This window comes from Lutzomyia longipalpis, chromosome 4 (genome assembly GCF_024334085.1).
Source record: "Lutzomyia longipalpis isolate SR_M1_2022 chromosome 4, ASM2433408v1".
In the NCBI taxonomy this organism is placed as follows: Eukaryota; Metazoa; Arthropoda; class Insecta; order Diptera; family Psychodidae; genus Lutzomyia; species Lutzomyia longipalpis.
Window position 1 is genome coordinate 2600607 of NC_074710.1, and position 25842 is coordinate 2626448.

The 25842-nt window shown below is 35.7% G+C and overlaps 2 protein-coding genes across 2 annotated transcripts in view; one reads left to right on the top strand and one right to left on the bottom strand.

Annotated features, from left to right (window-relative positions):
- Window positions 1-25842, bottom strand: part of LOC129795447 (mediator of RNA polymerase II transcription subunit 1) — a 1235552-nt gene that overhangs the window by 460277 nt on the left and 749433 nt on the right. The gene's annotated exons all lie outside the window — the stretch shown is intronic.
- LOC129795547 (membrane-bound alkaline phosphatase-like) lies at window positions 16282-18094 on the top strand. Its single transcript, XM_055836936.1, has 2 exons — window positions 16282-17556; window positions 17625-18094. Exons 1-2 carry the CDS (start codon window positions 16297-16299, stop codon window positions 17994-17996), a joined length of 1632 nt encoding a protein of 543 aa, XP_055692911.1. The 5' UTR covers window positions 16282-16296; the 3' UTR covers window positions 17997-18094.

Consider the following 25842-nt stretch of genomic DNA (forward strand, 5'->3'; position numbering starts at 1 on the left):
CACCGGGGGATTGATAATGAATTTCATTTTTTTTTCAGTTTTCTCGCCGTGCTTTATCTGTGGGTGACACTTTTAGTATGTGTGATATGCACCCATGTGGCGGTGCTGCATGTGGAAATTCATCGATGCTTATTTTTTTCTCCATCACACCGATGTGGATGTGCGCATATCAATTAACTTTTGTAGCTCCTCGCAACCTTTTACCTACATTTTTCGATGCCTCACCAGTCCCGTCGAGAGAGACACTCAAAGCCATTTGATAGTCATCTAATGCTTGCGCAATACCTGCATTTTGAGCACATCGCGCTGTACCAACGATGTAGGTTCTCCACTATGAGGCGCGCATACCACACGGCTGGCTTATTGCATTCACAACGTCGCTCAATTGAATTGTGGTGAATTACAAAATTCCCATCATGAGCATCCAAAGCCACTATCTCGCGGCGTCCCGCTTTTCCTCCTCAAACGTACACCGTCATTGACACTCTCGCCTCTTCGGCAATGCACAACCACTCACGTCACAGGGTGATCATACTGGCTAAAAATATTCTTTGTAGAATATTCATGAAGAAGAGATAAAATGGCTTTAATATCTGCCTAAAAGATAGGTTTTTTAATTCATGATATATTGAATGGTAACAATATTTAGGACCTGATGAATGTGGGGCAGAGCTTTCGAATTGTTGTCACCTTATGGGACAAAATTTATGGTTTTAATCAAAATCTGGCGTAGCAAATCAGATAAATCCATAAGTAACAAAATATTATAAAATTGTTAAGAATAAAATAAGAAATCTATCTGTTCAAATAAACTTTGCACTGACGTCACTTTTTTGAATAAAGTAAATAAAATTTAATTTAAAAATAAAATTCTTTATCCACTCGAAATACCCTGTTTCACCAGTAATATGTTACAATTGATTTTTTCCTTTCTTATATCGACAATCGCCAATTTGCTTTTTTGCTGTATTTGTGCTCAAAAGAAACTTTGGAAAATATTTGATAAAATATCTTGCTAATAGCAATGCTATTAATTTTTTCCATCTTCTCTATGTACCTTCAATTTCGTGAGATCTTGAGAAATCAAACAAGCCTTTTGCAGGTGGAATCAATGGCCATGTGTGGAGTTCTTTGTACAAGTGTTTGGTTTTCCAGACAAATTTGTCTGTTTTAGAGTGAAATTCTTCTTTTACTCTCAAGAAGAGGTTCTCACACACTGTATTCCACCTTTTATATGGGTAACTTTAAGCACTTTAGCCATCGAGGTGTTTTGTAAAGAGATTTCAATTATTTGGAAAAATGCTTTTCAAGGCTCATTAATAAATTACCTGTGGGATAATTGATTGATGTACGAGTGAATTTTTTGATACTTCACCGTGAATATTTAAGATAATTATCCATGTATACGGTCTAGTGTACATTTTTCCCATTAGGAAGGTGTTTTAAGCTTCAATTTTTATATATGGGAAAACAATAAATCAATGAGAATGTGCGCGCAAAGGGGATAAAAACATAAAAGTTTGAGAAAGACTTGAGTGCTGCATAAGACAAGGAGCTTCGATGCTTTTTGCCCTTCTATGTGCACAAATCAACTGGCCAATTATCCTTTTTGTTCACGTCTACTTTCAAAATCCCTTTTCACTTTTATTTGAACGCTATATACATATACATATCTATACAAAATTCCCTGAAGATTTGGAGGTAAGAAGTATCCGAAGGAAGGAGAGGATAATAGGAAAAAAAAACTTGGATATTATTGCTCAACATTGTCAAAATTTCTTTCCGCCTTGGACTTTTTGATGCCAAAATAGAGTTATAAAGATCATGACACGGATAAGTTTAGTTTGGAGTCCGAGAAAATGAAAACAAATCGTATGTGATTCTAAAGACTGATAACAATTTCCTCCTTATATGCGGACAATAAATTTTAAAAGAGACGACGACAAAAATCTCTACATTTTTTTTCTCTTCTCTACAATTTCTGTTTCTCTAGAAATATGCCACGGATGCTTCATTTGGGGATTATTGCAGAGGAGAAAAAAGAAGGAAGGTCTCGGTCGTCTTATGCGGACTTAAGAAGCCCAGACGATTGAGTGGAGGAAATAAAAATTTCAAATATTCTCCTATAAGAATGATAATCTTTGGATCATTCAGTTTTTTTATGCGGTCCCCTGATTTCACGGTCTTAATGGGAGTTTTCGTGAAGACATCAAAAATACCCAGAGCAGTGCGAATAAAAGAAGTAAGACGAAAGCCAAGACGAAAGCACATTATAGAGCATTGCTATGTGCACTCAGTGAGTAATTTTGAGCACCAATTGACCTCTACAAGTTATATATTTTTATGGTAACTTTTAGGGTCTCTTTGGTCCCTCTTGTCCTCGTTATCCTTTACATATCCAGTTCTTAAATTACTTTTTTTTTCACTTTATTCTTGCTGTGGAATTTTCCGGTGTTTATTAATTTCTAAATACACTAAAATTATGCAAAACAAACAACAAAAAATGATGTTTTGAGAGAGAAAAATCCTTTAAGAAGAGAGAACTTACTTAATAAGGAGCGCCAGAATTAATTTTTGAATTAACCCTTTCGCGTACACGTGAAACATTGAATCATATACGTTCTTTTTATCACAATATTTGTCCTATGGATACTCTCAGGCAAAACGTTTTCTTTGGTCTCTTTTGCGTGAGTTTATTGCATTTCTAACTTGAAAAAATACAATAAATTAATAATAAATTGGGAAAATAAAATGTTTGACGTTTGGGTATACATACGTATGACCAAAAGAACGCGAAGGGGTTAATAGAATAAAATATAATAAATGTATAAGATCAGCATAAGATCAAAATGGGTTTTAGTGTAATAACTTAAAATATTTTTTCAACATAAAAGCGATGCTCAATCATGTAATAAAAATTTAAAATTCCCATGGGTAGTTTTTGAAACAAAAATTTACCCCAACCGTATGTTTTTTCCTCGAACTAGGAGGATATATTAGCTTGACCATAATACTTATTATGAGTAAGCACGTCCGGAGATGGGACGAGGTTTAGTTACTACGCAGGATGTTTTTCACAGTAAAAACCCAAAGATTTTCCTTTGAGTCATAAAATGTCAATCGCTGTGAGGGCAAAAGAAGTCAAGGGAAGAGAAATATATGTATGTGCAAGGGATTGCTCATGAATAAGAAATGTTGAAGAACTTTGTTGTCTGTTCACGTTTTAGGACTTTTTTTTCTTCTTCTACATCGTTTTCTCTCCATTTTACCCTCCACATGGGCACATCACACTTGTACGCATTAAAATACAATTCGCTTTGTGTGAAAAAGTGCATTTTATTAACACTCTGTGTACCTCTATGGGTAGAGAGATGCGCGCTGTTTGCCAGCAAACAATTCCTTTTGCCATTTGCACGTCGATGGTCAAAGAAAGATCACACTCCCGGCATGGAGACAGCGGAGTTTTGGAAAAGCGAGCAAAATACAAAATCGGAAATTTGTATGAACATCACGTTTGGAAAGTTTCTTTTTAAAAAAAAAAAACATTCGAGCATTTTTTTTTTGTCCAACTAATCGACTAACAAAGGAATGAATGATACATCCTCGCGAGTTGAATTCTTCATATAGCACAATTGCGTGATTGGAGAATCTTAATATTGTGTCGCGTCACAGCGGAAGAGAGATTCATGAAAGAATGTCATCACCCACCTAAACTGAAATTATTTTGGGATTTTTTTTACCCAAGAAAAAATACTCTTGCACTGAGCTCACTGATAATCTCGTCAAAATGCATAACAAATTTCAACTTTGACATCGCCAAAAAAGAGGGTCGTAGCAAGTCTGGAAGCAGAGGGTGACCTGGCGCTAAGGCGACGACAGAATGTTCAGCAATAACCCATGGCGAAAGGAATTTTTACAGCTCTATTGGCCATAGGTCAACATAGTCAAACAGACTCATTGCATTATGTAGTTTTTGTCGCAAAAGCAAAATTCCAGGGATTTGATGCGTCTCTCAGGGTTGGTTGCAAAGGGCAAAAGAATGCAAAAACTATGCTGTGAGGAAATAGTCGGGATTTTTTTTAGGATCTTAAGAAGAAGAAAAAAAAAACATAACAAACATTTCGTCTCTTAGGCGACAAAGGTTGTGATATTTGCAGTGCGAAAAGGCAAACATTTAGCCAAACAAGCCTCATTGTTGCTTAAATAAACATGGGATTTGATAAAATTCAGAATTTCCGATTATGTACAAAGCTTTGTATAAGAGTAAATAAATAAATAGGTAAATAAATAAAATTATTGAACAAATCGAAGGGAAAAGACATGCAATGTGACAATATGTTGAATGGGAAAATAAATACATTTTTTTACCTTAAATGATTGATCCATTTTGGGAAAAATCATTGAATAGGTTTTTATTCATTTTAAAGGTATTTTTTTTTTATTCTCACCCGGAATCCTTAACTTGAGGAAAAATAATTTGAAAATAACCGAAGGAAATTGAAAAATCGCAAAAAACTTTCCAAAAAAACTCCCCAGAAAAAAAACAAAGATTTGCTTAAAAATTCAAACGTCATTTTTATGGTTTTCATTTAGCTTAATGCAAAATTTTGTAGATCCTTTTTTTTCATTAATATTTGCCAAGTTTTAACTACATTTTTGCGACTTTATCCAATGTTCATTAAATTTCTCCTAATTTTTGTAGCTCTAATACAAAGAGATTTAACATCTACATATACATGAGCTAAGGATCCATACCCATCCATCCATTTAACCCGATTTAACCTCTGATAAAAGCGATAAAAGTCAAATTAATATTCTTTCTTGGGGTACAATACCACACCCAACTCGTGACCTAACTTCCCTATTAAAAGTTTATTTTAAGTCTATGCAAAGTTTCTAGAAAAATTAAATTAGAGAAAATTTATAAATCCCGGTAAATATAAATCCTTCGTGCAAGGGGTATATTCCCATCAATTTGAATGCTTCCTTTTTGTGCAAAGCAAAATTAAGTACAACACTCAGGTCATATTTCCTCAATCTATGTAGCGTATAAAATCCCTTAGAAGGAAAATGACACAAAAAAGCCTATACCTATCCCTCCTTTTAAAATTGAATGCACTTCAATGGCAGAAGGAGAAGTGCTGTGAGCAGAAGAGGAAATTGGATTAGGAGCATGAGGGCGGAGATGGGTATTATGCGCTATATGTTTCAGATATCTTTTGAATTTACAACACAATATTGCTGAGAAAATTATAGAGCTGTGTCAATGGTATAGCTCCCATTGGGGAGGGAGTTTCTCTTTCCTTGCCCATCACACAAAACCCATATGAATGAATAAGGGTTGATTTTTCTCCCATCACTCTCTGAGCGAAATTTTCCATATTATATGTCTTCCTCCTATGTAAAATAAGCACTTTACATTCGGATGAATTTGCCCAGGATGTGCACAGGAGATTGAAAAGAGGAAATTGTCTTTGTTTTCTCATCTTGAAACCTCCTTATGTGCTGACAAGATGTTTCCACCCACTTATCTGGGGAGGAGAAACATTCTTCAAATTCAGAAGACCCTCGTCAAAGAGAACTCGCAGCGGACAAAAGCAACAGCCTTTTTCCTCCTTGGTAGAAGCATCATTTGGTTCTCAATTGAAGACGTATGGCATGCATATTGCCTCTGTTTTGCCATTACGTACCGTGCTTCTGCAAAGCATAAAAGACATAAAAGAAAACTATAAAGAAGATTGCTTGTGGAATTTTAATGTAAAAATAAAAATAGCAAAAACACTGAAAAAATTAAAAGAACTGTCTTTGTTCCTTTTGAAAGATTTTATATTTTGTTTATTAATTTTTTTGAATCATTTTAAAATTTTTAGAAAGAATTTAAATTCATTCCAAAAATTGGTTCAATTGCAGATTAATTAAAATCGAAGATTCTACTCTAACGTTTCTACTCTTACTCTAATGTTTGACATTCTTTGTCTAACGATTGGAATTTTAAAAGCTGCAACTTTGTTTCTTACGTTAGACGTTACTTTTTTAACATTTGTAAGTTCTTTTCTAACTTTTTAAATTCGTTTTCTAATGCCTGAAAGTTCTTTTCTAACGTTTAAACGCTTAACGTTTTCTTTCTAACGTTTGAAAATTTCAAACACATATTAGAAAGGAGAATTTCATTTTCTTTCGAGGCAAAGTTCATTTGATTCTTATTAGTGTACACTACGTACACATAATCGACATAATCTTTCAATAAGTTATATTTTCTGAGCTTGTAGGATATAAGAAAAATGATTGCATTCTTTTCTTTTCATTCAATCGATAATCTATTTTTTTTAGATCTCCTTTTCTCCATCTATAAAGCTGCTTTTGAGTACCTTCAAGCTGATACAATGCCAAGGAGGATTTTTCCAACTAAAGTATACAACTGAAGAAGAAACCTCTCGCTGTGGAAAGGATTAATCTAAATGCAGAAGCTGAATTGATCACATAGAAAGAGTTGTAAATCCCCCGCGGTAATATAAAGCTTGAAGTTGATGGGATGAGAGAGACTTTCAAAATGCGAGTGAGGCCTATTCAAACAACATTTCTGACACGATAAAACGGTCCATAATAACAAAACGGAGGTGTTTCTTCGGGTGAAATATGCTCTCAAAACTCCCAACTTCCATGACAATGCGGCCAGAAAAAGCAGCGCGAGATCTCATTCGAAGGAGGTGCTTATTAACTACATTAAAGAATGATTTACAAGAAGTGTGCTAGAAATGGTGAAAATACGAGCTCTTTGGCAACCCACACGCAAAGGCATATTGGATTTTGGGTGTTGAAAAAAGAGAGCCTCGCAATAGAGAATTTATCAATTAAAAAAGCTGCCAAGAGGTGTGTTATGTGAGGCAAGAAAAAAATAATTAAAGACTCTGCGTAACTCACGTTATCTTTGGCAATCCCTCAGGTGATTTCTCATCCCATTTAATTGGTCACAAAATGCCCCAAAATGGTCCAAAGTGTAAGAGAAGTTTATAATTTGATTTAGAATCCAAATTTAGCGTTTAATCGTAATGTGAGACATGACAGTTTTTTTTCCTTTTCATGTGTTCTATAGCTGAGAAAAAAAGTCTCTGGAATATCATTGCACATCCACTCCAGAGGCACGTCCCCGGTGGAAATCCTAAAAACCTATTCTTGTGTATTGGGAGATTAGTTTCATTTTCAAACCTGGGATTTCACTTAATTTCATTGAAGCGCGTAAATTAATTGGTATCGTGCGTCCCTAATTTGATTTTCAATCCGTATTGGCGCAGTTTCTTTTTCCACCCAAAATATTTTTTTTTCAAAAGCAATGGAGATTAAGGGGAACGAAAATGCTGGACTTTTTTTTCCCTCTTTCAACATTCAACCATAATCTTTCACTTGCTTTCTGTCCCAGTGCTCATGCGACGAAATGGAAGTGATTGGACGCACTCGAGAATTTAAATGATTAACCTATTTTCTCTATCTATTGTTGTAGCCATCGCGAGAGATCTCGTTACACAAATCTTCATTTGAGTGTGGAGAAAAAAAAAGAAGTAAAGCTCCAAAATACCTCCAAAAAGATCAAATTTCTTCTTATGGTCACTTTGTGGCATTGTAGAGTATTCAAGGGGTTTAAAGATAATAAATTAATTCAGATTTCTTGGGTTTTTAGTTCAAAAATTACCCATCTTTAAGATTCCTCAAGTCTGTAAAGTTAAATTGACGATTTTTTGTACTATTTCTCTTTATTATTGGAGGAAGGGTTTAAAAAAATCTGTGCAATACAAATTTCTCCGCAAGAGGGCCTATTTGCTAATGTAGCGCCAGCTAGTGAGCAATTCAAATTCCTTATAAGAATTAGAATTTGCGAAAGAATAGCCATATTCCCTTAAAATTTATTTAAATTTAAATCCAACTGCCATCTGCCAGAGAAACTCTAAGAATTATTTTATAGTTTACAAAGTATATTATTAATATGCAAAGAAATGAGATTAACAACGAGGCGGGGGAATTTCATTCACCTTATCGGACCATAGACATTTTCACAAACATTAATTTAAATAATATCTCAACCTTAATCAAAAGTTAATGCGCAAACACTTGAATTCGTTACACAGTAACAGGTATATACGCAGCATAAAAGGAAACGCAGAATAGGCAGAACCCTAATTTTACGTGAGCTGCTAACCCCTCAAATGTCACGGGTACACCAGGCCAAACACTTGCCATGGGTAAGTTCTTGTGCACGGTGACACAAAAGAGGTGAAATGAGAGAAGCCCCGCTGAATGTTGTTGGACAATGAGTCGGCAATTCAGGAGGAATCTAATTAGAGTTGATGGAGACAGAAGATGCGAATTAACCAATCAGTCATGCCTCTAATGTGATGCCTGTGGATCAATAATGGGAAAATGAATGGGGTGAACCACCCCTTTTTCTTTCACCATTATACACAGTGCATGTGTCAAAGCATGGTTTTAAATAATTCATTCGATGATGCTTCATCTGAACAACCCCACTACGAAGCAGCATAAATCTCCGCTTTGGCAAGATAGGGATTCGAGTGCACATACATACACGAGAGAGTTGGTGCCAAAGGGGAGATACGATGCAAGGAGATATAATTTTGATGAGATATTATTGTAAACAAGAGAGCCCATGAAAGGGATAAAGTCAGAAACAAAAAGGGGGATAGAGGACAAACAACAAAAATAATTGGAAGTCCTCTCGCGCATATATATGTTGTAGCTTCCATTCACCAGCGCAACCACAGATATACGGGAATAGCTAAGCTGTCTTACGTTACCAAAGGATTCCTAAAATCTCCTTTACTTTATAGTCTTTATACTAGAAAACAAAGACAATCAATGAGCGGATTTCTTTTTCAATACTAAGGGTATAAAAAATACCTTTAGTATTAAATTTTCATCATTTCCATTGGAATAAGACTTTTGAATTTGAACCTGAAAATTCTTACAAATCCCCTGTAAAGTCTATCAGACAAATCTTATCATTTGTCGACATAGAAAAAGTTCTAACCCTTGTTCTAACTACTGAAATTGTCTCTATTCCTGAACATATACTTTTTATCAAAAAATAGAGTTGGATGAATACTCGTAAATTCCAAGAGAAATCCTTCAATTTCCTCCTTCCCTATCGTTTGGAAAAAGATTTACTGCTGCTTACAGGATTGCATATAGCTCGGATTTTGCGGGAATATCCATTCCACCATACATAACAGGCTCGGGGAATTCTCAATGGCGACCACCACCAAGTTTCCCGAGCACGAAGCTAAGGGTTGTGTTTGAAGAGGGGATGAAAATTGGCAATAATAGTTACATTTAAAATTCTATTATTTTTTGTGCGCCTCCCCTCGGTTGAATGCAGTGTGACATCGTTTCCGTGTAGTGTGCTACATATATGTATGTTTTTATGTATATATAGTTAAAGTGAAGGAAATGTTTCTCCCTGAGCGTGAGAGGAAATTAGGAATCATGTTTAGTGCTTGTAAATTTCATCCCTCGCGCAATTTAATGAAGATGAACACATGGGGTGAGCACCAGTTTCAGCATCACCCAGGAGGTATGTGGTGCAGTTAAGGTGAAGAACCAGAGAGAGAGTGTTGGTGTTGGTCCTTATACCCATGTTGATTCATTTCGGGAATATTTATAAAGTTCAACAGGAGACCTGAATCAACAACTCATTAAAAATTGCATATCCTCCATTACGTGCCTTATCTCCTTCATTCATTGCTCAGGTTGTGCCTTTGGGTTAGCTACGGTGGTCTCCCCCTTCGGTCCAAAAATTATTTTATTATGTACCTTCTATAAACTCACCAGCCTGAACGCCCATTTCGCCCATTTCCCTTTTGTCTAAGCCATTCGTTCGTGAGCAATTTCACAAAATGAATTATCCATTCATGATAATTGAAATATTAAAAACACAACCACATAGCGAACCCCCGCAAATGATTTTAATGGCCCCAAACAAAGCCACAATATTGTTTATAAATGATTTTGGGATTTTTTTTTATTTCAAAAAAGCCTGAAAGGAAGGCAGCACAACACAGAAATGTCACCCTCCGTGAAATATCACATGAAAATCACATTTCAGCAAAAACCATTCAGTAAGCGTGATGTTCATATTTATGTAGCATACTTCCTCAAATCCCAACCACATTCGCCAAAGTCATATACATATATATTGAACCGCCAGCATATGTTTTCACAAATAATTGTAGGCAATGTAATTACATTACTCTCATATGGCTCCTGTGCATAAAAAAATCTCTCTCTGTGTTTTGTTGCAAATGCAAACCGCAACAATGGTTTTAGCATCACACAACATACACACAGGTACCAAGTTCATGAGTGTAGTGCACAAAAAAATCAAAGAAGTGGATCTTTTTGCGGAGAATAATTTAATTTACCATATACACGATGATGCTGAAAAGCGTAATTCAGTGGCACGCGGTACATGAAAGTTATGTGGGTTTTTCGAGAGATGCACTCAAGTTGTTTTTTTTTTTGTGATGTTTTCAAAAGGTTTTCTGGGGGTTTTTCAAGTGGTTTTCGGAAGAAGATTAGCAGATTACCACAGTGTGTTTGTTTGAAAAGGGTTGATATTTCTGTGTCCACCTTTTTGCCCAAAAGTTGACATAAATACCAGCGAAAGGGAATTACGTGGGAAAACAAAAACAGAGTTGAATCACTTTCATTTGGATAGATTTTATTTTATTTCATTTTAAAATACTGTAAATGAAAATATTAATTTAATATTAATAATCCATATTAATATTATTAATATGGAGCCGAGCCGAATTATACGATTTAGTGCAAAAATCGTTAAAATACTTAAACCTTAGAATTGAAAAATCAATAGAAATTTTAAACGCTATTTGTTTTCCATTTATAAGTCGTTCTTTTAATCCTTTTTCTGTATTTTATTAAATTAACCCTATCGCGTCCATTAGGGTAGACGTAGACCCAAACGTGAAACATTTTATTTTCCCATATTTTACTTAATTTAATTGATTTTTTTTTTCAACTTATAAATGTGTTAAGTTTACGTAAATCAGGCCAAAGAGGACATTCTGGCTGAGAAATGATTTCTAAGAGTAGGGGAACCTGGGGTAAAATGGTGCATTTTTGGGAGATAATTTTTCCTGACATTCGTGCAAATATTTGAGTTTTCCCATGACAACTGTCTTATAGCTTTGTCTCAGACGTTTTCTCTCTATCTCAACGAGAAAATGTATTTAAAGGCCATTTTCCAAACGCTTGCACTTTCACCATTTTGCCCCAACCCTGGGGTAAAATGGTGAATTGCGGTTTTTTTTCCCTAATCTTAATGAAATTATTTTAGCTGGGCACGAAAGGGTTAAATAAATCTCAATCTAGACTAATGAAATCAGATTTCTCGCTGATTTTAGATTAGTTTTAGCTAGATTTCACAGATTAAATTTCCTCTGAAGCTGATTGCAAAAAAAGTTGAATTTCCATTTTTCTTCCTTCCACCGCTCTCTCGAGGAATTTTCCAACAAACAAATTTTCTAAATCATCAAAGGTTTTCTTATGATTTTCTTTTATTTTTATCTACAACAAGAAGTGCTCAATCAACTCTATCATTGCACTAATCGTGCTCATGGTAGAGTCACACAAAAAACTCGCTAACATGCTTCACTTTTATGCCGTTTATGCTTTTTATTCTTTAAAATATAAATTCAAATGCAATTGTTGAAGGGAAAAGTGTCACAGAGTCGCAATAAAATCTCTATCAGAATACAAATATATTGTAGGTAACTTGTGTAGATATCTATATTTATATATAATTCGAGCGAGTGACGGAAAAAGTCTCATTGTTTGAGCATCGCAGAAAGTATGGCAGTAGAGGGGGAGAGCACCAAAAGGTGTGCTCTCTCTCGGTGTTCTCTATCAGTTCCGGGAACAATGGAGGAAGTTTGTGTTGAACGAGTGATTTTTACAAACCCAGTGTGTACACATCAGAGGAGTTATAGATTTTGAACATGAGGGAGATATGGTTCCGTGACATTTCCGCTCCGTAGAATTGGTGCTATGGCAATTTCTGCACAAACACCACTCATGGCAACTCCGCGAGATGAGATATCTAATTAATATTTGCGACATGTTTCCTCGGTTAGCGTTGCTGGAGTATTATTAAATTGTTCTTTCATCATTTTTTTTCAAACAGTATGTATAGACTCACATTAAAATTATAATTTATATAATATGCTTTGATTTTTTGTTCCTCTGTGTAGCCGATAGCTATGAAAAATGAGGACAATATATGAGGGGGAGTTTTTCTCCTTTCGCGGAAGACAGACGGTTCGTTTTTGTTGCTCATGCACAAAGCCTATATGTGGAGAGTCTGTCATGAATGTTGCCATTGACAAATATTGATGGAAGAGAGCAAAAAAATAAAACAAGAAGTGTCGAGGAAGATGGTGAAATAATGAGAAGAGTCAAAGAAGCCATTGCGGCAGTAACGTCGTCTAATTAAAAAAGAGAAATGCATTTCTCAGAAGAGCATCCTCGCGTTTAGCTCCGGGAGAATCTTGATGAGATTTATGCGCTTCAGTAAAAATTTGTATGCGTGTAAAACCATCTGGATCTTATTTTTACCCAAAAAGCCATATCCTCTTGCTCACTTAAAAATATTTAGTACGAGGTAAATTGTCGCTTCGCTCCAATTTACCTCGCCCCGCTTCGCGGGGATTTGTTACGCTTCGCGCAAATTTTAGAGAAAAAAAATTGTGATGGTTTATAAGTAAGTAGATTAGGGCCACTTATCAATCCCAAAAGAAAAAAATTGCAAAGAGAAGAAATCATTTTCATACAACACTTTAGGCGCCAAATTCAAAAATTTGCAAAAACTGCATGAAATCTCTATGGGGGCTACATGAAGAGGGGCTTTGGGGGGAAAATGAATACGGCCATCTGAAACCGCCTGTTATAAGGAGCCTCTGTACCAAATTTCATCGCGATCGGACAAACGGTGTGGATTTGTATAAAAAAGTCGGAACGACGATTACCAACAAACAGGCCTTTCTTTATTATATAGAAGATGGGAAGCTCTCATCGAACGAAAAAGAAAAAAAATAGCAAAGAGAAGAAATCATTTTCATACAACATTTCAGGCGCCAAATTCAAAAATTTGCAAAAACTGCATGAAATCTCTATGGGGGCTACCTGAAGGGGGGCTTTGGGGGGAAAATGAATACGGCCATCTGAAACCGCCTGTTATAAGGAGCCTCTGTACCAAATTTCATCGCGATCGGACAAACGGTGTGGATTTGTATAAAAAAGTCGGAACGACGATTACCAACAAACAGGCCTTTCTTTATTATATAGATTAGGAGGCGCACACACAAGGGAATACAGTGTCCCCCATTGAGATGGCAAAAGAACAAGTCTGGCCTTTGTGTGCGCCACACTCCCCGCATACCCTCCTCCGCATAATTTTCTTTAAGAAAAAAAAATCTCGAAAGATGGTGAAAAGAGAAAAGTTCTTGTTCTCCACGCAGTGATTCTGTAGCGTTACGCGCATTCATCTTCCTCGTGGATGCGGTTGGAGACAAAACTCGCTGCCTTAGCCATGAATTTATTTATTTCAATGAAACGCAAGAGCGTATAAACTGTTAATAAATTGGTAAATATTTACATGAATCTCTCATCTTATATTTTTCTGTGGGAATTTTTAATGAACGCAAAGTGGCGTTAGAAGTTATGGGATCATTTTTTTTTGTGTTATTCTCTGTACAAAATTATGTTTTATTAATTGATTTCTCCACTCTACACAATCACATAACTCACATGCAAACTTCTTCAACCATCCTACGTATATATAGCATTTATTGTTCTCTTTTATATTATTATGCTTCAAGTGTAGTTGATAGAGTGATACGTGCATGAGAAATAGGGTCATTTTTTTTAAAAGATTTATTGTAACACATACGATCTTACTTCTTGGTGTTCTTTAAATGAAGAATTAACAGCTTTATTATGATTACCCATAAGTTAAATCGATTTTTTTTAAAGTCGAGCAAGACATTGAAAAAATCTGTTTTAGAGCATCCACCTACAATGATTTTAAATCTAAGGAAAATTTATTTAAAAGAAAAAAAAACTTCCTTTTAGTTTAAATTTAATTTTATGTGCCTTGTTCTTGTGCACGATTCATGGAAATTCAGTGTTGCGATAAATTTTAAATCTCACTGCGGCATGTGCTGTGAAAACCTTTCGAAGCCCGCAATTGAATTTCAGCAAGTTCAAAAATCACATTTCCTCACAATGTATGCGGGGAAAAGGTATAAAATTCCGTTTCCGACAGTCTCAACATCCATAAAGTCAGCACTATATTCGTTGCGGAAAACCTCTCTCTGGATTTGCCTCTCTCTCACAGTTTTATTTCCATTTGATTTTTTCATAAAGCTTCATTAATTATGTAGACGTGTGCTGTCGAGTCCCCAAATTTTACTTTCCCTTTTCCACCACATGTTTCCAATCTACTCGTTGAGTGTCTTCCTGAAAATCCTCAAATGTACCTACCCTGTATGGGAAGTAAGGGGATGCTCAAGTGGTGCGTCGTAAAAACTATACTCTCAACAGTACAGGGACATCCAATTACAACTATATGTGGTGATGGCTCTACAGACCCCCCTCCCAGTAGGATTTTTTTTCTTTCCCATGAATTTAATAATATTGTTTTCAAATTGAAAACTGAGGAGTGTCTCATTTGATAACTATGTGCATCCGGTATGGAGTTTCTGTTTGTTCTATTGCAAGAGTAAATTGAGCACAAGCGAGAAAAGTGCTTTGACAATCAAATTTGCACCATCAACTGTCCTATATGTATAGTGATGTGCCTTAGGGAATTCATATGACACTACAGCGCGTCTTCTATGTCGACTGAATGATGGGAAAAAAGAGCGATAAAAGATCCATATGGTGTAGAAGTGGGTTTGTGGATGGAAAAAATTGCAGAAGAGGAATTGGAAATCTCCCTTGTGTTGCTCCCAGAAAAGCGCACTGTTTGTCCTTGTTGAATGCAATATGAGCTCTTCGCTGTGATATGTAAGCAAGTGCAAGAGGCGAGTAAAAGGAGACGAGATACTTGTGAGAGGACCCATATATATGGGGATTGCGATAAAAATTGCCCCGAAGAGATGAAACACTCTGCCAGATGAAATTTGAGATGATCCCAAAAATTCAACAAAACACAAGGAAATTCATCGCAAACATATGGATGGAGGATGCGAAAAGGAAGTGCCTGTGAGTCCCCATAGGCGTGTCTCATGCATTTCTATGAGGATGATGTTATGGTGTCACTTTGGGTATCATTAAGGGGACACCACCAGCACTAAATTATACTTTATGCCGGACGCAACTCAAAGCATGTTTCTTGGAATATTTTATTTCCTTTTTCCCATATTCATAAAAGCTGCAATTTGGCGGGGATATCTTATCGTCATATTCGTTCAATTTTATGCGAATTTAAATTTTAAAAAAGCTCAATTAATTTCCAATAAAATGTGGGCTTTAAAATTTCTTACAATATGTCTTTTAACGAAGATTGCTCAATAATTGAACGTAAATTGATCAATTGAGTGATAAAAAATTTGAAGAACAATATTTGGTCAATAATTGGTCAATCAATGATCAATAATTGATTGAGTTGTAGTTGTCTCAATATTAATATTATCAATATTGAGTAAATGTAGATCCGCATAGATGATCAATTATTGAGCAATGAGAATTGACCTGAAATTGATCAATAATTGATTTGATTTATCAATTATTGATCAGTCATTGATCAATCTGATTGATTCAATCATAATTAAACATATTGGCTCAATCATTTGTTTACTGCGAAACCTTTATCGGCCATACCCACAAATTTTGACGCTTATTTAATTTTTTTTTAATCAGAACAGGTGAATAAATATAGCAACACAAAATACAATGATCTTACCACACAGTTATAGATCCTGATTTTTGCTAAACCTTTTATATAATCTATCCAAAAGAAACTAGGCAAGAATATGAATTAAAAAGTCAATAAACTATCGCATATCTGCTCTTGACATTTTACCGCACGCGCGTCATGCTGCGTTATCAGCTAAAATACGAATAGTTTGAACATTTTGAATATTAGACGCTAAACTTTTTTGATAAAATGGAAAAGAATATTTATGACCAAAATTTAGACACGATTTTTTCAGCTATAAAAGACTTGCTGAAATGGGCAAAAGGTTTAGTTTGTATTTGGGAATCAAAATGATTTGGTTGCAGTGCTTGTGTCTTGTGTCTGTTGTTCTATCTTCCCTGGCAAATCCTGAGATATGTAAAGTTGATCCGGAGAGTGAGAGATGCAAGCATTTAAATCACGAAGAGTCTATGCATCCACGACCAAAAGAACCCGTGAATGGACCCAGATCATCAGGGTATCCATGGGAAAAATCAACGAACTACTGGAGAACTCTTGGATATCAGCACGTTGCAGAAAAGATCAATAGGAAATTGAATATGAACCGTGCAAAGAATATTGTCTTCTTCATTGGCGATGGGATGAATTTGGCAACAATTTTTGCAGCTAGAATGGCTCTTGGTGGTGAAGAGAAGAAAGTTTCCTTTGAGGAATTTCCCTACACTGGACTTGCAAAGACCTATTGCGTGGATGCTCAAGTAGCAGATTCTGCTTGTACGGGAACAGCCTACATGTGTGGTGTTAAAACCAACTACTACACCCTCGGTGTTAATGCTAAGGTACCTCTAGGTGACTGTAAGGCTGGTCTGGATCCTGCTACGCATGTAGACAGCATTTCCAAGTGGGCCCTAGATGCAGGGAAGTCAGCTGGTCTTGTTACCACAACAGCCGTCACTGATGCCTCACCTGCAGCTGGCTATGCTCACATAGCTGATCGCCTGTGGGAGAATGACTTTATTGTACGCGAAAGTGGATGTGATCCGAAAATTGTTAAAGATATTGCCAGGCAGCTTATTCATGGACCGGTTGGAAGTCGCCTAAGTGTTATTATGGGTGGTGGACGTGGTCACTTTAGGGATGCCACGATGCGTGATGAGGAAGGTGGCTATGGGTACCGCAATGATTCTCGCGATTTGATAAATGAATGGCTGCACGATGGCAAATCCAATAAACACTACGTTTGGAATAGGAAGGATCTACTTAATCTACCTGCAAATACAGAGAGAGTTCTTGGACTCTTTGAAAAGGACCACATGCAGTACTATTTGGAAAGTCAAGCAAGACGAACGCAAAGCACTGAACCTACCTTGGAAGAAATGACGAGGGTGGGAATAGATATTTTAAAGAAGAACAAGAATGGATTCTTCCTATTTGTCGAAGGTGGTAAGATTGATCTGGCACATCATGATAACTTAGCTCGAACAGCCGTTGGTGAAGCAACAGAACTCCATAAAGCTGTTAAGGCTGCAAGGGAGATGCTAAGTGAAGAGGATACACTGATTGTTGTAACTGCGGATCATGCTCATGCAATGGACATTTCCGGATATCCGGTATCTTAGCATTCAGCTAAGAATTTTCTGTCCATAATTCGTCTAACTTTCCTACTTCTCTCTTCTAGACCAGAGGCAATGATATCTTTGGTGAAGTTGATCGTGATGTAGCTAAAGACGGCATGCCTTACATGACACTCAGCTACACGACAGGAACTGAGTTTTCCGATCAAGTGTCTGCCACAGGAGGACGAGTCAATCCAAATAATTTCGACTACAGAAAATGGTCATCGTACTTTCCATTTTACGTACCAATGGACTCTGCTACACATGCAGGAGATGATGTAGCAGTTTATGCTTCTGGACCGTTTGCTCATCTCTTCGAAGGAACAATGGAGCAAAGCAATCTACCCTACTTGATGGCCTATGCTGCCTGTATTGGTGGTGGACCTAAAAAAGACTGTCCTAAGGTATACTTTCAAGAGGAAGAGGGTACATAGCAACGTACATAGACGATTTTTAGCATAATTTTACAGTTATGCTACAGAAACATACTTTGACAACATAGAAGGATCCTTTTAATACACAAATTAATTTTATTATCTTTTTATTCTTTTTTTATTTTCTAGCGACGTCTTGTTATGTTTATCTATATGCAAATTTTTACATTATCTGCAAAAGCATTTTATGTGGTTTGCATAACTTTTCAAATTTAAGTTCTGTCTCTCTATATATTGTAAAAAAAAAACAAATAAAATTTTCAGGAAAGTTCTTGCGCTGATTGCAACAACGAAAATGCAGAGTTAACTCCCCCATCAGGCTTAACAGTCAACAGTGTGTGGCCGAAGCAAAATTGCGCGACTATCCAGTTTTATGTGGAAGTGATACAAGATGCGCTCGAAAAATTGATTAGAAACGGAATATATACCCTATTGCAAGCAAGAAGACGATGCATTAAATTCTCAGAATCCAATTTGAGGAGTGCGCATAAGAGAGGGAATTCCGCTTTTGGGATATATAAAGCTCGCCCAGGATTCACTTCCATCATCATTATCACAATCTTTTATACCTCTAAACCATTTATTGTGTAAAACTTCCCTTCGCATCATACACCACGGAGGATTACACATTATGATAATCGCATTTTAATGCCACTCCGTGACCACAAGACAGCATTTTTGCCTCGATGTGGAGAGTGAATCCGGGCATCCACCAGACATTACCAGATGATTATTTTATTTATTTGATTTTTACGCTCCGTCGAATGATTTACCATCCGCGCTTATATTTTTGCCTCCGCCATACCCCAATATTCGTCTTTACTCGATCGAATTATCGGTTTAACCACAAAAACATTTACCATGGGGATGTGGAGCGAAAATCATCGCACCCAAAGTCCTCTGGAGAATTCCAAAATTTTTCTCCCAGGAAATACTTTGTTTTTAGTGTGCTGGCAGTGAAATTCCCAGACGAATGCACAATGCTTTCCATCGTTTTCATCTTCTTACCTGTACGTATGTACGAGAGAGGTTGGCCAGGGCAATTTTTCAATACACACCTTGAACTCTTTCACCACAAACAATCAGCTCGTTTTTTTCTCAATCCTCATAACTTCTTCTTCGAGGCCCATCACTCTCATTTTGAGCCCCCAAAGAGATTGCGTGTACCGTGTCATGATGAAGGAATTTGAACTCACTTTTCGTTCGTGTAAATTGGATTGTGGAATTTTGTTTAGAAAGAAAAATATTTTTGAGTGATTCCTGAAGGACAAGAACACCTTGCAAGTGTATCAAAAGTTGACTTTTAATTATATATCTCTTATACAAAATATTAATAATCTGGTTTTGATCGTTTGGATGGGGATAAATTAATAGTTTTAGTTATTTTTTCTTTCAAAAAGAAACTCGAGAACCAATGAGGCTTTTATTTATCTGGGTGAAATTCACTGTCAGACAATCTTAAGGTTTTTTAAGTTTATTTTTAAAGATGTTCTAAAAAATTTTCTTTACCATGTCTTAAGAATTCTTAAGCAATATTTAAGATTTCTTAATATTTTTAAATTTTTCTTTAGATTGTCTTAAGTTTTCACAAAAAAAATCAAAATTTTTAAAGTATATTTAAGAGGAAGTTAAGATTTCTTAAGTCAGACTGAATCGAGCTAACTGCATATTTTTCAAAGAATTTTCCTAATTATCTTTGGTTATCAGAAATCGTAAATAAAATCGAAAAGTACTTCAGAATTCTAAGAAATCTCAAGGAAATTAAATAAATCTTTAGAATTCTTTAAAAACCTTAAGAACTCTTAACTTTCGCTTAAGAAAACTTTAAGAAACTTTAAGTTTTGCTTAAAGAAATTTAAGAAATCTCAAGTTTTCCAAAAAAAAATTTGGGTTTTCCTTATAAAAAATTCAGAATTATTAAGTTTTTTTAATTCTAAATACATGTTTAAGAAAATTTAAAAAAAAATCTTAAGAAAACTTAAGACTATCTGACTAGTGAATTTACTTTATGTGAATATCTTTAAAAAATTTTACTTATCCAATTTTACCCATTTTTAGTCTCTCTTTAATTTTTATTCTTTACCTTATTCTTTTACCATTATAACATCTTATAATAGTAAAATATATAAAAAAAATTGTAAAAATAGGAAGAAAAATATTGTTGTAAGAGCTCACAGCACTATTGGACTTGCCCTTAATATTTTTTCCTCGACTGTATCACTTCCTCTATTTCACTTCTTTTCCTCTTAACTTTTTGTGCCTACATACTTTTATTTTCTGGGAGTAAAAATATATATAATTTTATAACGGATAATGGATCTAAGGACCAATTTTCTCATCTACTGTTTATTTGACTCTCATGCCGAGCACTAATTAGACCATCAGGCAGAAAATCATCCCATCGACAGGCATCCTCCTGATATCCCGTCTTTCAGCTAAAAAAAAAGGTCCCTATTCCGAAAATTGCACCCGAATCTTCTCACATTTTTTTTACACGACATTTTCTCATCATGATGCATCAATAGAGTATATCCATCAAGGTAAGGTACCCGTATTTGACCTGCAAGAAGTTTTGGAAACTTCTTCAAACATTACAGTTTTTTTTATCGTCAATTTCTCATTCTTCAGGGGATTTTTGATACTGTCACACATCTCACACGATAACAACACCAAAAAGGGACATCCTTAGATGGATAAAAGAAATATTTCAATGTTGTTAATGGCAAAAATGGTATTTTCTTTAAAATCAAACACAAATTCTTGGCATGTTGGCATTGCCCAGGTATAGGGCGAAGATTAAAAAGGTGAAAAAAATGGACGTTTTCACAACATTTCTGAAATACTTCTCCCGCATTTATTCCATCAAAAATGTTTCACACCATTGATTCCTCACCCTGATGTAAATCATTCAACAATAAGGAACGAAACCATCTTTCGGGCTTCATGATAAATGGCACGTCATGGATGCATTCATTGCAACACTCAGGACAATATTTGAAATAGAAATTTATAGTGTAGTTATTGAGGCAAAAAAAAATCTGGAAAGTGATGGTCTATTAAATTGCTATAAAGCTAAAACTCCACACAGAATGTGCACAAATTCACCAATATGACCAACATTCGCATTTTCCTATATTGATTGCGAGATTCTCACCAAATGGTGATTCTTTGCTGTAAATTCTTCTCTGCAATCTCCCAACGTTTTATGTAGCATTATTTAAATTCTTGCCACTCTATAAGCCAAGGTTGTGCGTGGATTTTTGTTAAAGAAGTTGCAAATACAAAGTACTCATGCTGTGAGTAGAATATTGTTTGGTATTATGAGAAAATTTATTTTATTGCACGTCATCACCAGCGATATTCTCTGTGAGAGGATGGCGTGCTTGAGAGTATAAGAAGTTGATTTTATGTTGATTTATTTGAAATCAATTTTTGCTCAAGGACTCACACACCTGTGAGGCTGTTATGCTCATGTATTGAATATTGTTTTATATGCATATCTCATTGGAATACTGCTATTGAGGGATGTTAGTTCAATCGTGCTGCAGCAGATATGTAAAAGAAGCTATAAAATTATTTTATTGCTGAAAATTCTGGATAATTTGGTATTTAAATATATTGAATATTACATAATTTTTTGAAATAAAATTGAAATATAAAAATCTTTATAAAATAATAATAATATTAATTTATTTCCTTCACTACAGACTATGTTGGTAGAATTTTTATAAAATTTTAGAACTGGAAAGAGTAGGAGAGAAAGGATTCAAAACTAAAATACTCGTAAATACAAAACACGCTAAACAAAATATGCAAATTTATTTCAGAGCGTGGGAATGATGAAAAGGAGAAGTGTAGGAGTACCTACCTAAAAATAGTCTTTAGTCCACTGAAGCTAACTATCTAGCTTTAGAGTAGCAGAAATGTAATATTTATCGGAAATATTGGTAAATTTTGTCGGCCATGAAGGCAGAGGAGGAAATGAATTTACTGAAATTCATTTATTCCTTAAATTGGTCTTACTATTTCCCTCCCAAGTGTATGCTTAAGGGCATTAAGAGAAAATTACAAAGGAACTTCCTTTTTTGCCATATAACATCTCAATGTTTATTTGGTGTCTTAAAAGTGCTTCACAAAGCAGTGGAAGTAAAGGTACCCTCTACTCTAGGGTCTCTATAATTATATTTTCCGCCTCTGCGATGATCTTTCAATATTCTTCAGCGTCATTTACCTGTGCTGTGGACACATTAGAGGGAAGTGAAATGATTGCTTCATATTGAATTGCTCCTTGGGTGATGGATCTACACACCCGGAACATCTGCCGTTTCCTTGCAACACAACAACAACAAAAAAAAGCAAAGATTGTGTGGCTCACGAAGAACAAGGACTGCCAGAGTGTGTCACCACAAATTTTCTTAGAATAATCGTCGCATCTCTATTTTGATGGCATTTCGACCACCTAATGCGTCAACACAGAAACACGCTGCGGGTTGTGCAAAATAGCAAAATGATTGGCCAACTGATGAGGAGATTCTTTGTGCCGTCTCTTGCACCTTCGTCAGACAAATTAATTCTTCTCATGCGGTCCTTCTTTCTTATAGAGAGATCTTACTTTTTGGTATAACATAGGAGTTTTTGCTCGGGGAGGGCTTCCCGGGAATTGGCATTCAAACATTCTGTGGGGGAATGGACTGCTGGTGTGATGGCACAAAAACTCTTCCAAAAGTGGCCAAAAATTAACTTCAATGCGTATTTTGGCCACACATGTGTGTCCGATGCGAATGAAAGACAACAAATACGCTTTTGATGGTCATACTGGAGCCATATGGTGGTAAACTCCAGCATTGCCACCAGCACTCGACAATGAAATCTCAGGTCAACAATAAAGAATATTTTTGGATGAATAATCCACAGAAAAAAAGTTTCTTCAGCGCGAGATGCTGGAAGCTGCAACCGTATGCACAGGAGTGGTCTCCCTAATCTTACGCGTGTGTGGGCGCGAAGTCTCACAGATGCGATTGTTCATCCCATAAGAATCATTTTACTTGTCCATACACCCTTTTTCGTGCACCTTAACGACCTTCTTTACGACTCTCTGGACCCATCCAGAAGCTAATACCACATCTCCACAGAATCTCTGCTCGAGAAAGTGTGGAGAAACGTATTAAAAAGTCCCATTAGGGAAAAAATCTTTTTTCTTTTTAATTTTTCCTAAGATTTTAACTTAAGCGTCGACCATGATGCCATCCATGGTAAATCAAGAGCTCACATGCGGGGCTTCACTGTAACTTAAAAAAAAAAACTTTTCCCACAGGAAACATCTGCAAGGGACTTTCTCAAAACACTGCAAATTAGCATACTTTCTGGAATTGCTAAAGCGCTTCATGCATCTAAATTTATCTCTCCTCCAAGATGACAATTTTTGTCCACTCCTTGTTTCTTTTTTTTTTTCAATAGAATGCACGTGACTAGAAAAATAGAAAATCTGTTAGCACTTCAGGCGAGACAAAATTGAGAAGATTTGGGAAAGAAGGCATGGGCTTCATTAAAATTCTTCGCCAGGAAAATGCAATCAAGGCTTTATTTTTTTTAAGAAAGACTGTTTTCTAGATTAAATTGTGGTTTAAATTGCATTTAAATTGTAATTAGGGGGAGTTTAGTGCTTCTAATGAATGATATGGTGACCAGAATATAATAGATTGACCATTAAGTTTATTTCTATCGCTTACAAAGCTTACAAATTAGCATTTTAAGTTAGAATTCCCCTAAAATTACATCTTCAGTTTGATTTTAACCCTTTCGCGTCTGCATGAAGCAAAGAAAAATTGAAATATTCGATTTTTTTCATTTTACAATTAAAATCTTTCATATCTGCGCTTTTTCTGAGTATTTTGACGTTGCGAATTCCATCTTAATATAAAAAAAATCAATATATTTTTGTACAATGATATTGTAATTCAATTTTCAAATTAAGACTGTAATCTCATGTTGTTTCCCATATTCCTCAAGTATCGCTCAATGCAGCATTAGTGTAGATAGATCTTTATGTGAAGCAAGAGTTTGTCGGCCAAGGTTCCTTCATGTAGTTCGTGTACATAAAGAGCAACAAGCAGATCTAATTTACTTCAACTGATCAATTGCATCTTTTGCAGGTAATTGTCCATTTATTTGCGTACCGAAGGGAGTTGATTGCATAACACTTGGTAAATTATACATGGCTGAGCATTAATGACACCTGTGCATCATTGATGGGGTACATAAGAACACGGGCTACAATTTTATGAACATCTTTCGCTGCCCTTGAAGCAATTTATCAATTACGTGTCCACTAATTCCTCATTTTCACGACTATGGAAATGTCTTTTTATTCTTCCTTCATCTGATGAATGCCGCGCGGCTTCTTCCTGGGGCTTTTTTTGTGTCTTGCCGGATGATTTAGAGAGCCCCTTGCGGGAGAAGAAGATTACGCACGCGGTATAGGAGTTAAAATTCAACGATGCAGGGAGAAGAATTAGAAATTTATCATGGTACTTTTCTCTCTCACAGAAAAATCATCTTTAATCTCTACCTTAAGATGCTGCTGCTATATTTTGAACATATTCGGTTGAATATTTTTGGAGCATTTTTCTGTCCAATTGATGGGACTCTCCTGGGTGAGACCAATTGGGGCTTTTTGGTGGAAATTTACAGTCCCCCCATTACGATAATTGCCAATTTCGTGGTGGTGATTATGTGCTATGTAGTGTAATTATTTTTTGTTGGAGAACTTGGGGAAAAATAAAAGGAAGAAAAATAACCCGTTTGCACCGTGCTAATCGCATAAACTTCACCATCTTTCTGCACACTCACCTCCACCTCTAATGGTGGAAGGTGCAATTTTCGACCTACACACAAAAATGCATTTTCTTCTGCCCCACAAATTATTTTGCCTCTTCAACTGCTACACTTTTGTGGCCCAATTTTAGTTAATATATCTCGCTAAACTCAAAATTGCCCTCAATGGAGGTTGAATTTGGACTCTGGCGCGCGGGTGATTTAGATGAAGAAATGTGGTGAGACAGAGTACAAGATAAATATGAGTTTCAGCACCAACATTTTTCAGTTAATCAAATTGCTTTGTAATTTATCTGCAATATTTGGCTTTTAGATACACATTTGAACATTCAGTCTGCCATATATTACACTTGTATGCATTTAATTGCTTACAATTTAGATTTAACCCTTTCGCATTCTAAAAACATTTTATTTTCCCAAATTTTTATGAATTCAATTGTTTTTCCAAGTTACAAATGCATCAGTTTCACGTAAAAGACGCCAAATGGACGCGAAAGGGTTAAAGGAAGAGTTTTAGAACTTCTTATGAGAATTTTCAAGAATTCTGTTTAAGAATTAATTTTTCTATACAATTTTAAATGAGATAAACCATTTGAAAGACAATTCGTGGCATATCTGAGTTAAGAATATCTCTCGTAATTCATTTGCAAAATTGTTCCATACGTAGCAAAATAGCTCCAGATAACGCATAAGAAAGTAAAACTTTTCTCAAGAAAATCATGATATTTATTTTTAAAAGGCGCGAGTTTTAAAACTTCTCGAGCGCGACTTCTTCAACCACGAAGGGCGCCACAAATATAATTTTCTTGAGAGTTTTCTTTACAAATAAATTCATTTTTTTTGTATCATGTAGTGTTAACTCCTTAATGCTGCTTATGTTGGTATAAATGTACTGTGGAGTGTACTCAATATTTGGACGCCACTCTTGACTTCTCATGTACATTATATTTCTCTCACCCAAGAAGCAAAAAAAAAAAAGAAGAGCATCGCAAGTGGATAAAGTTGAAATTGT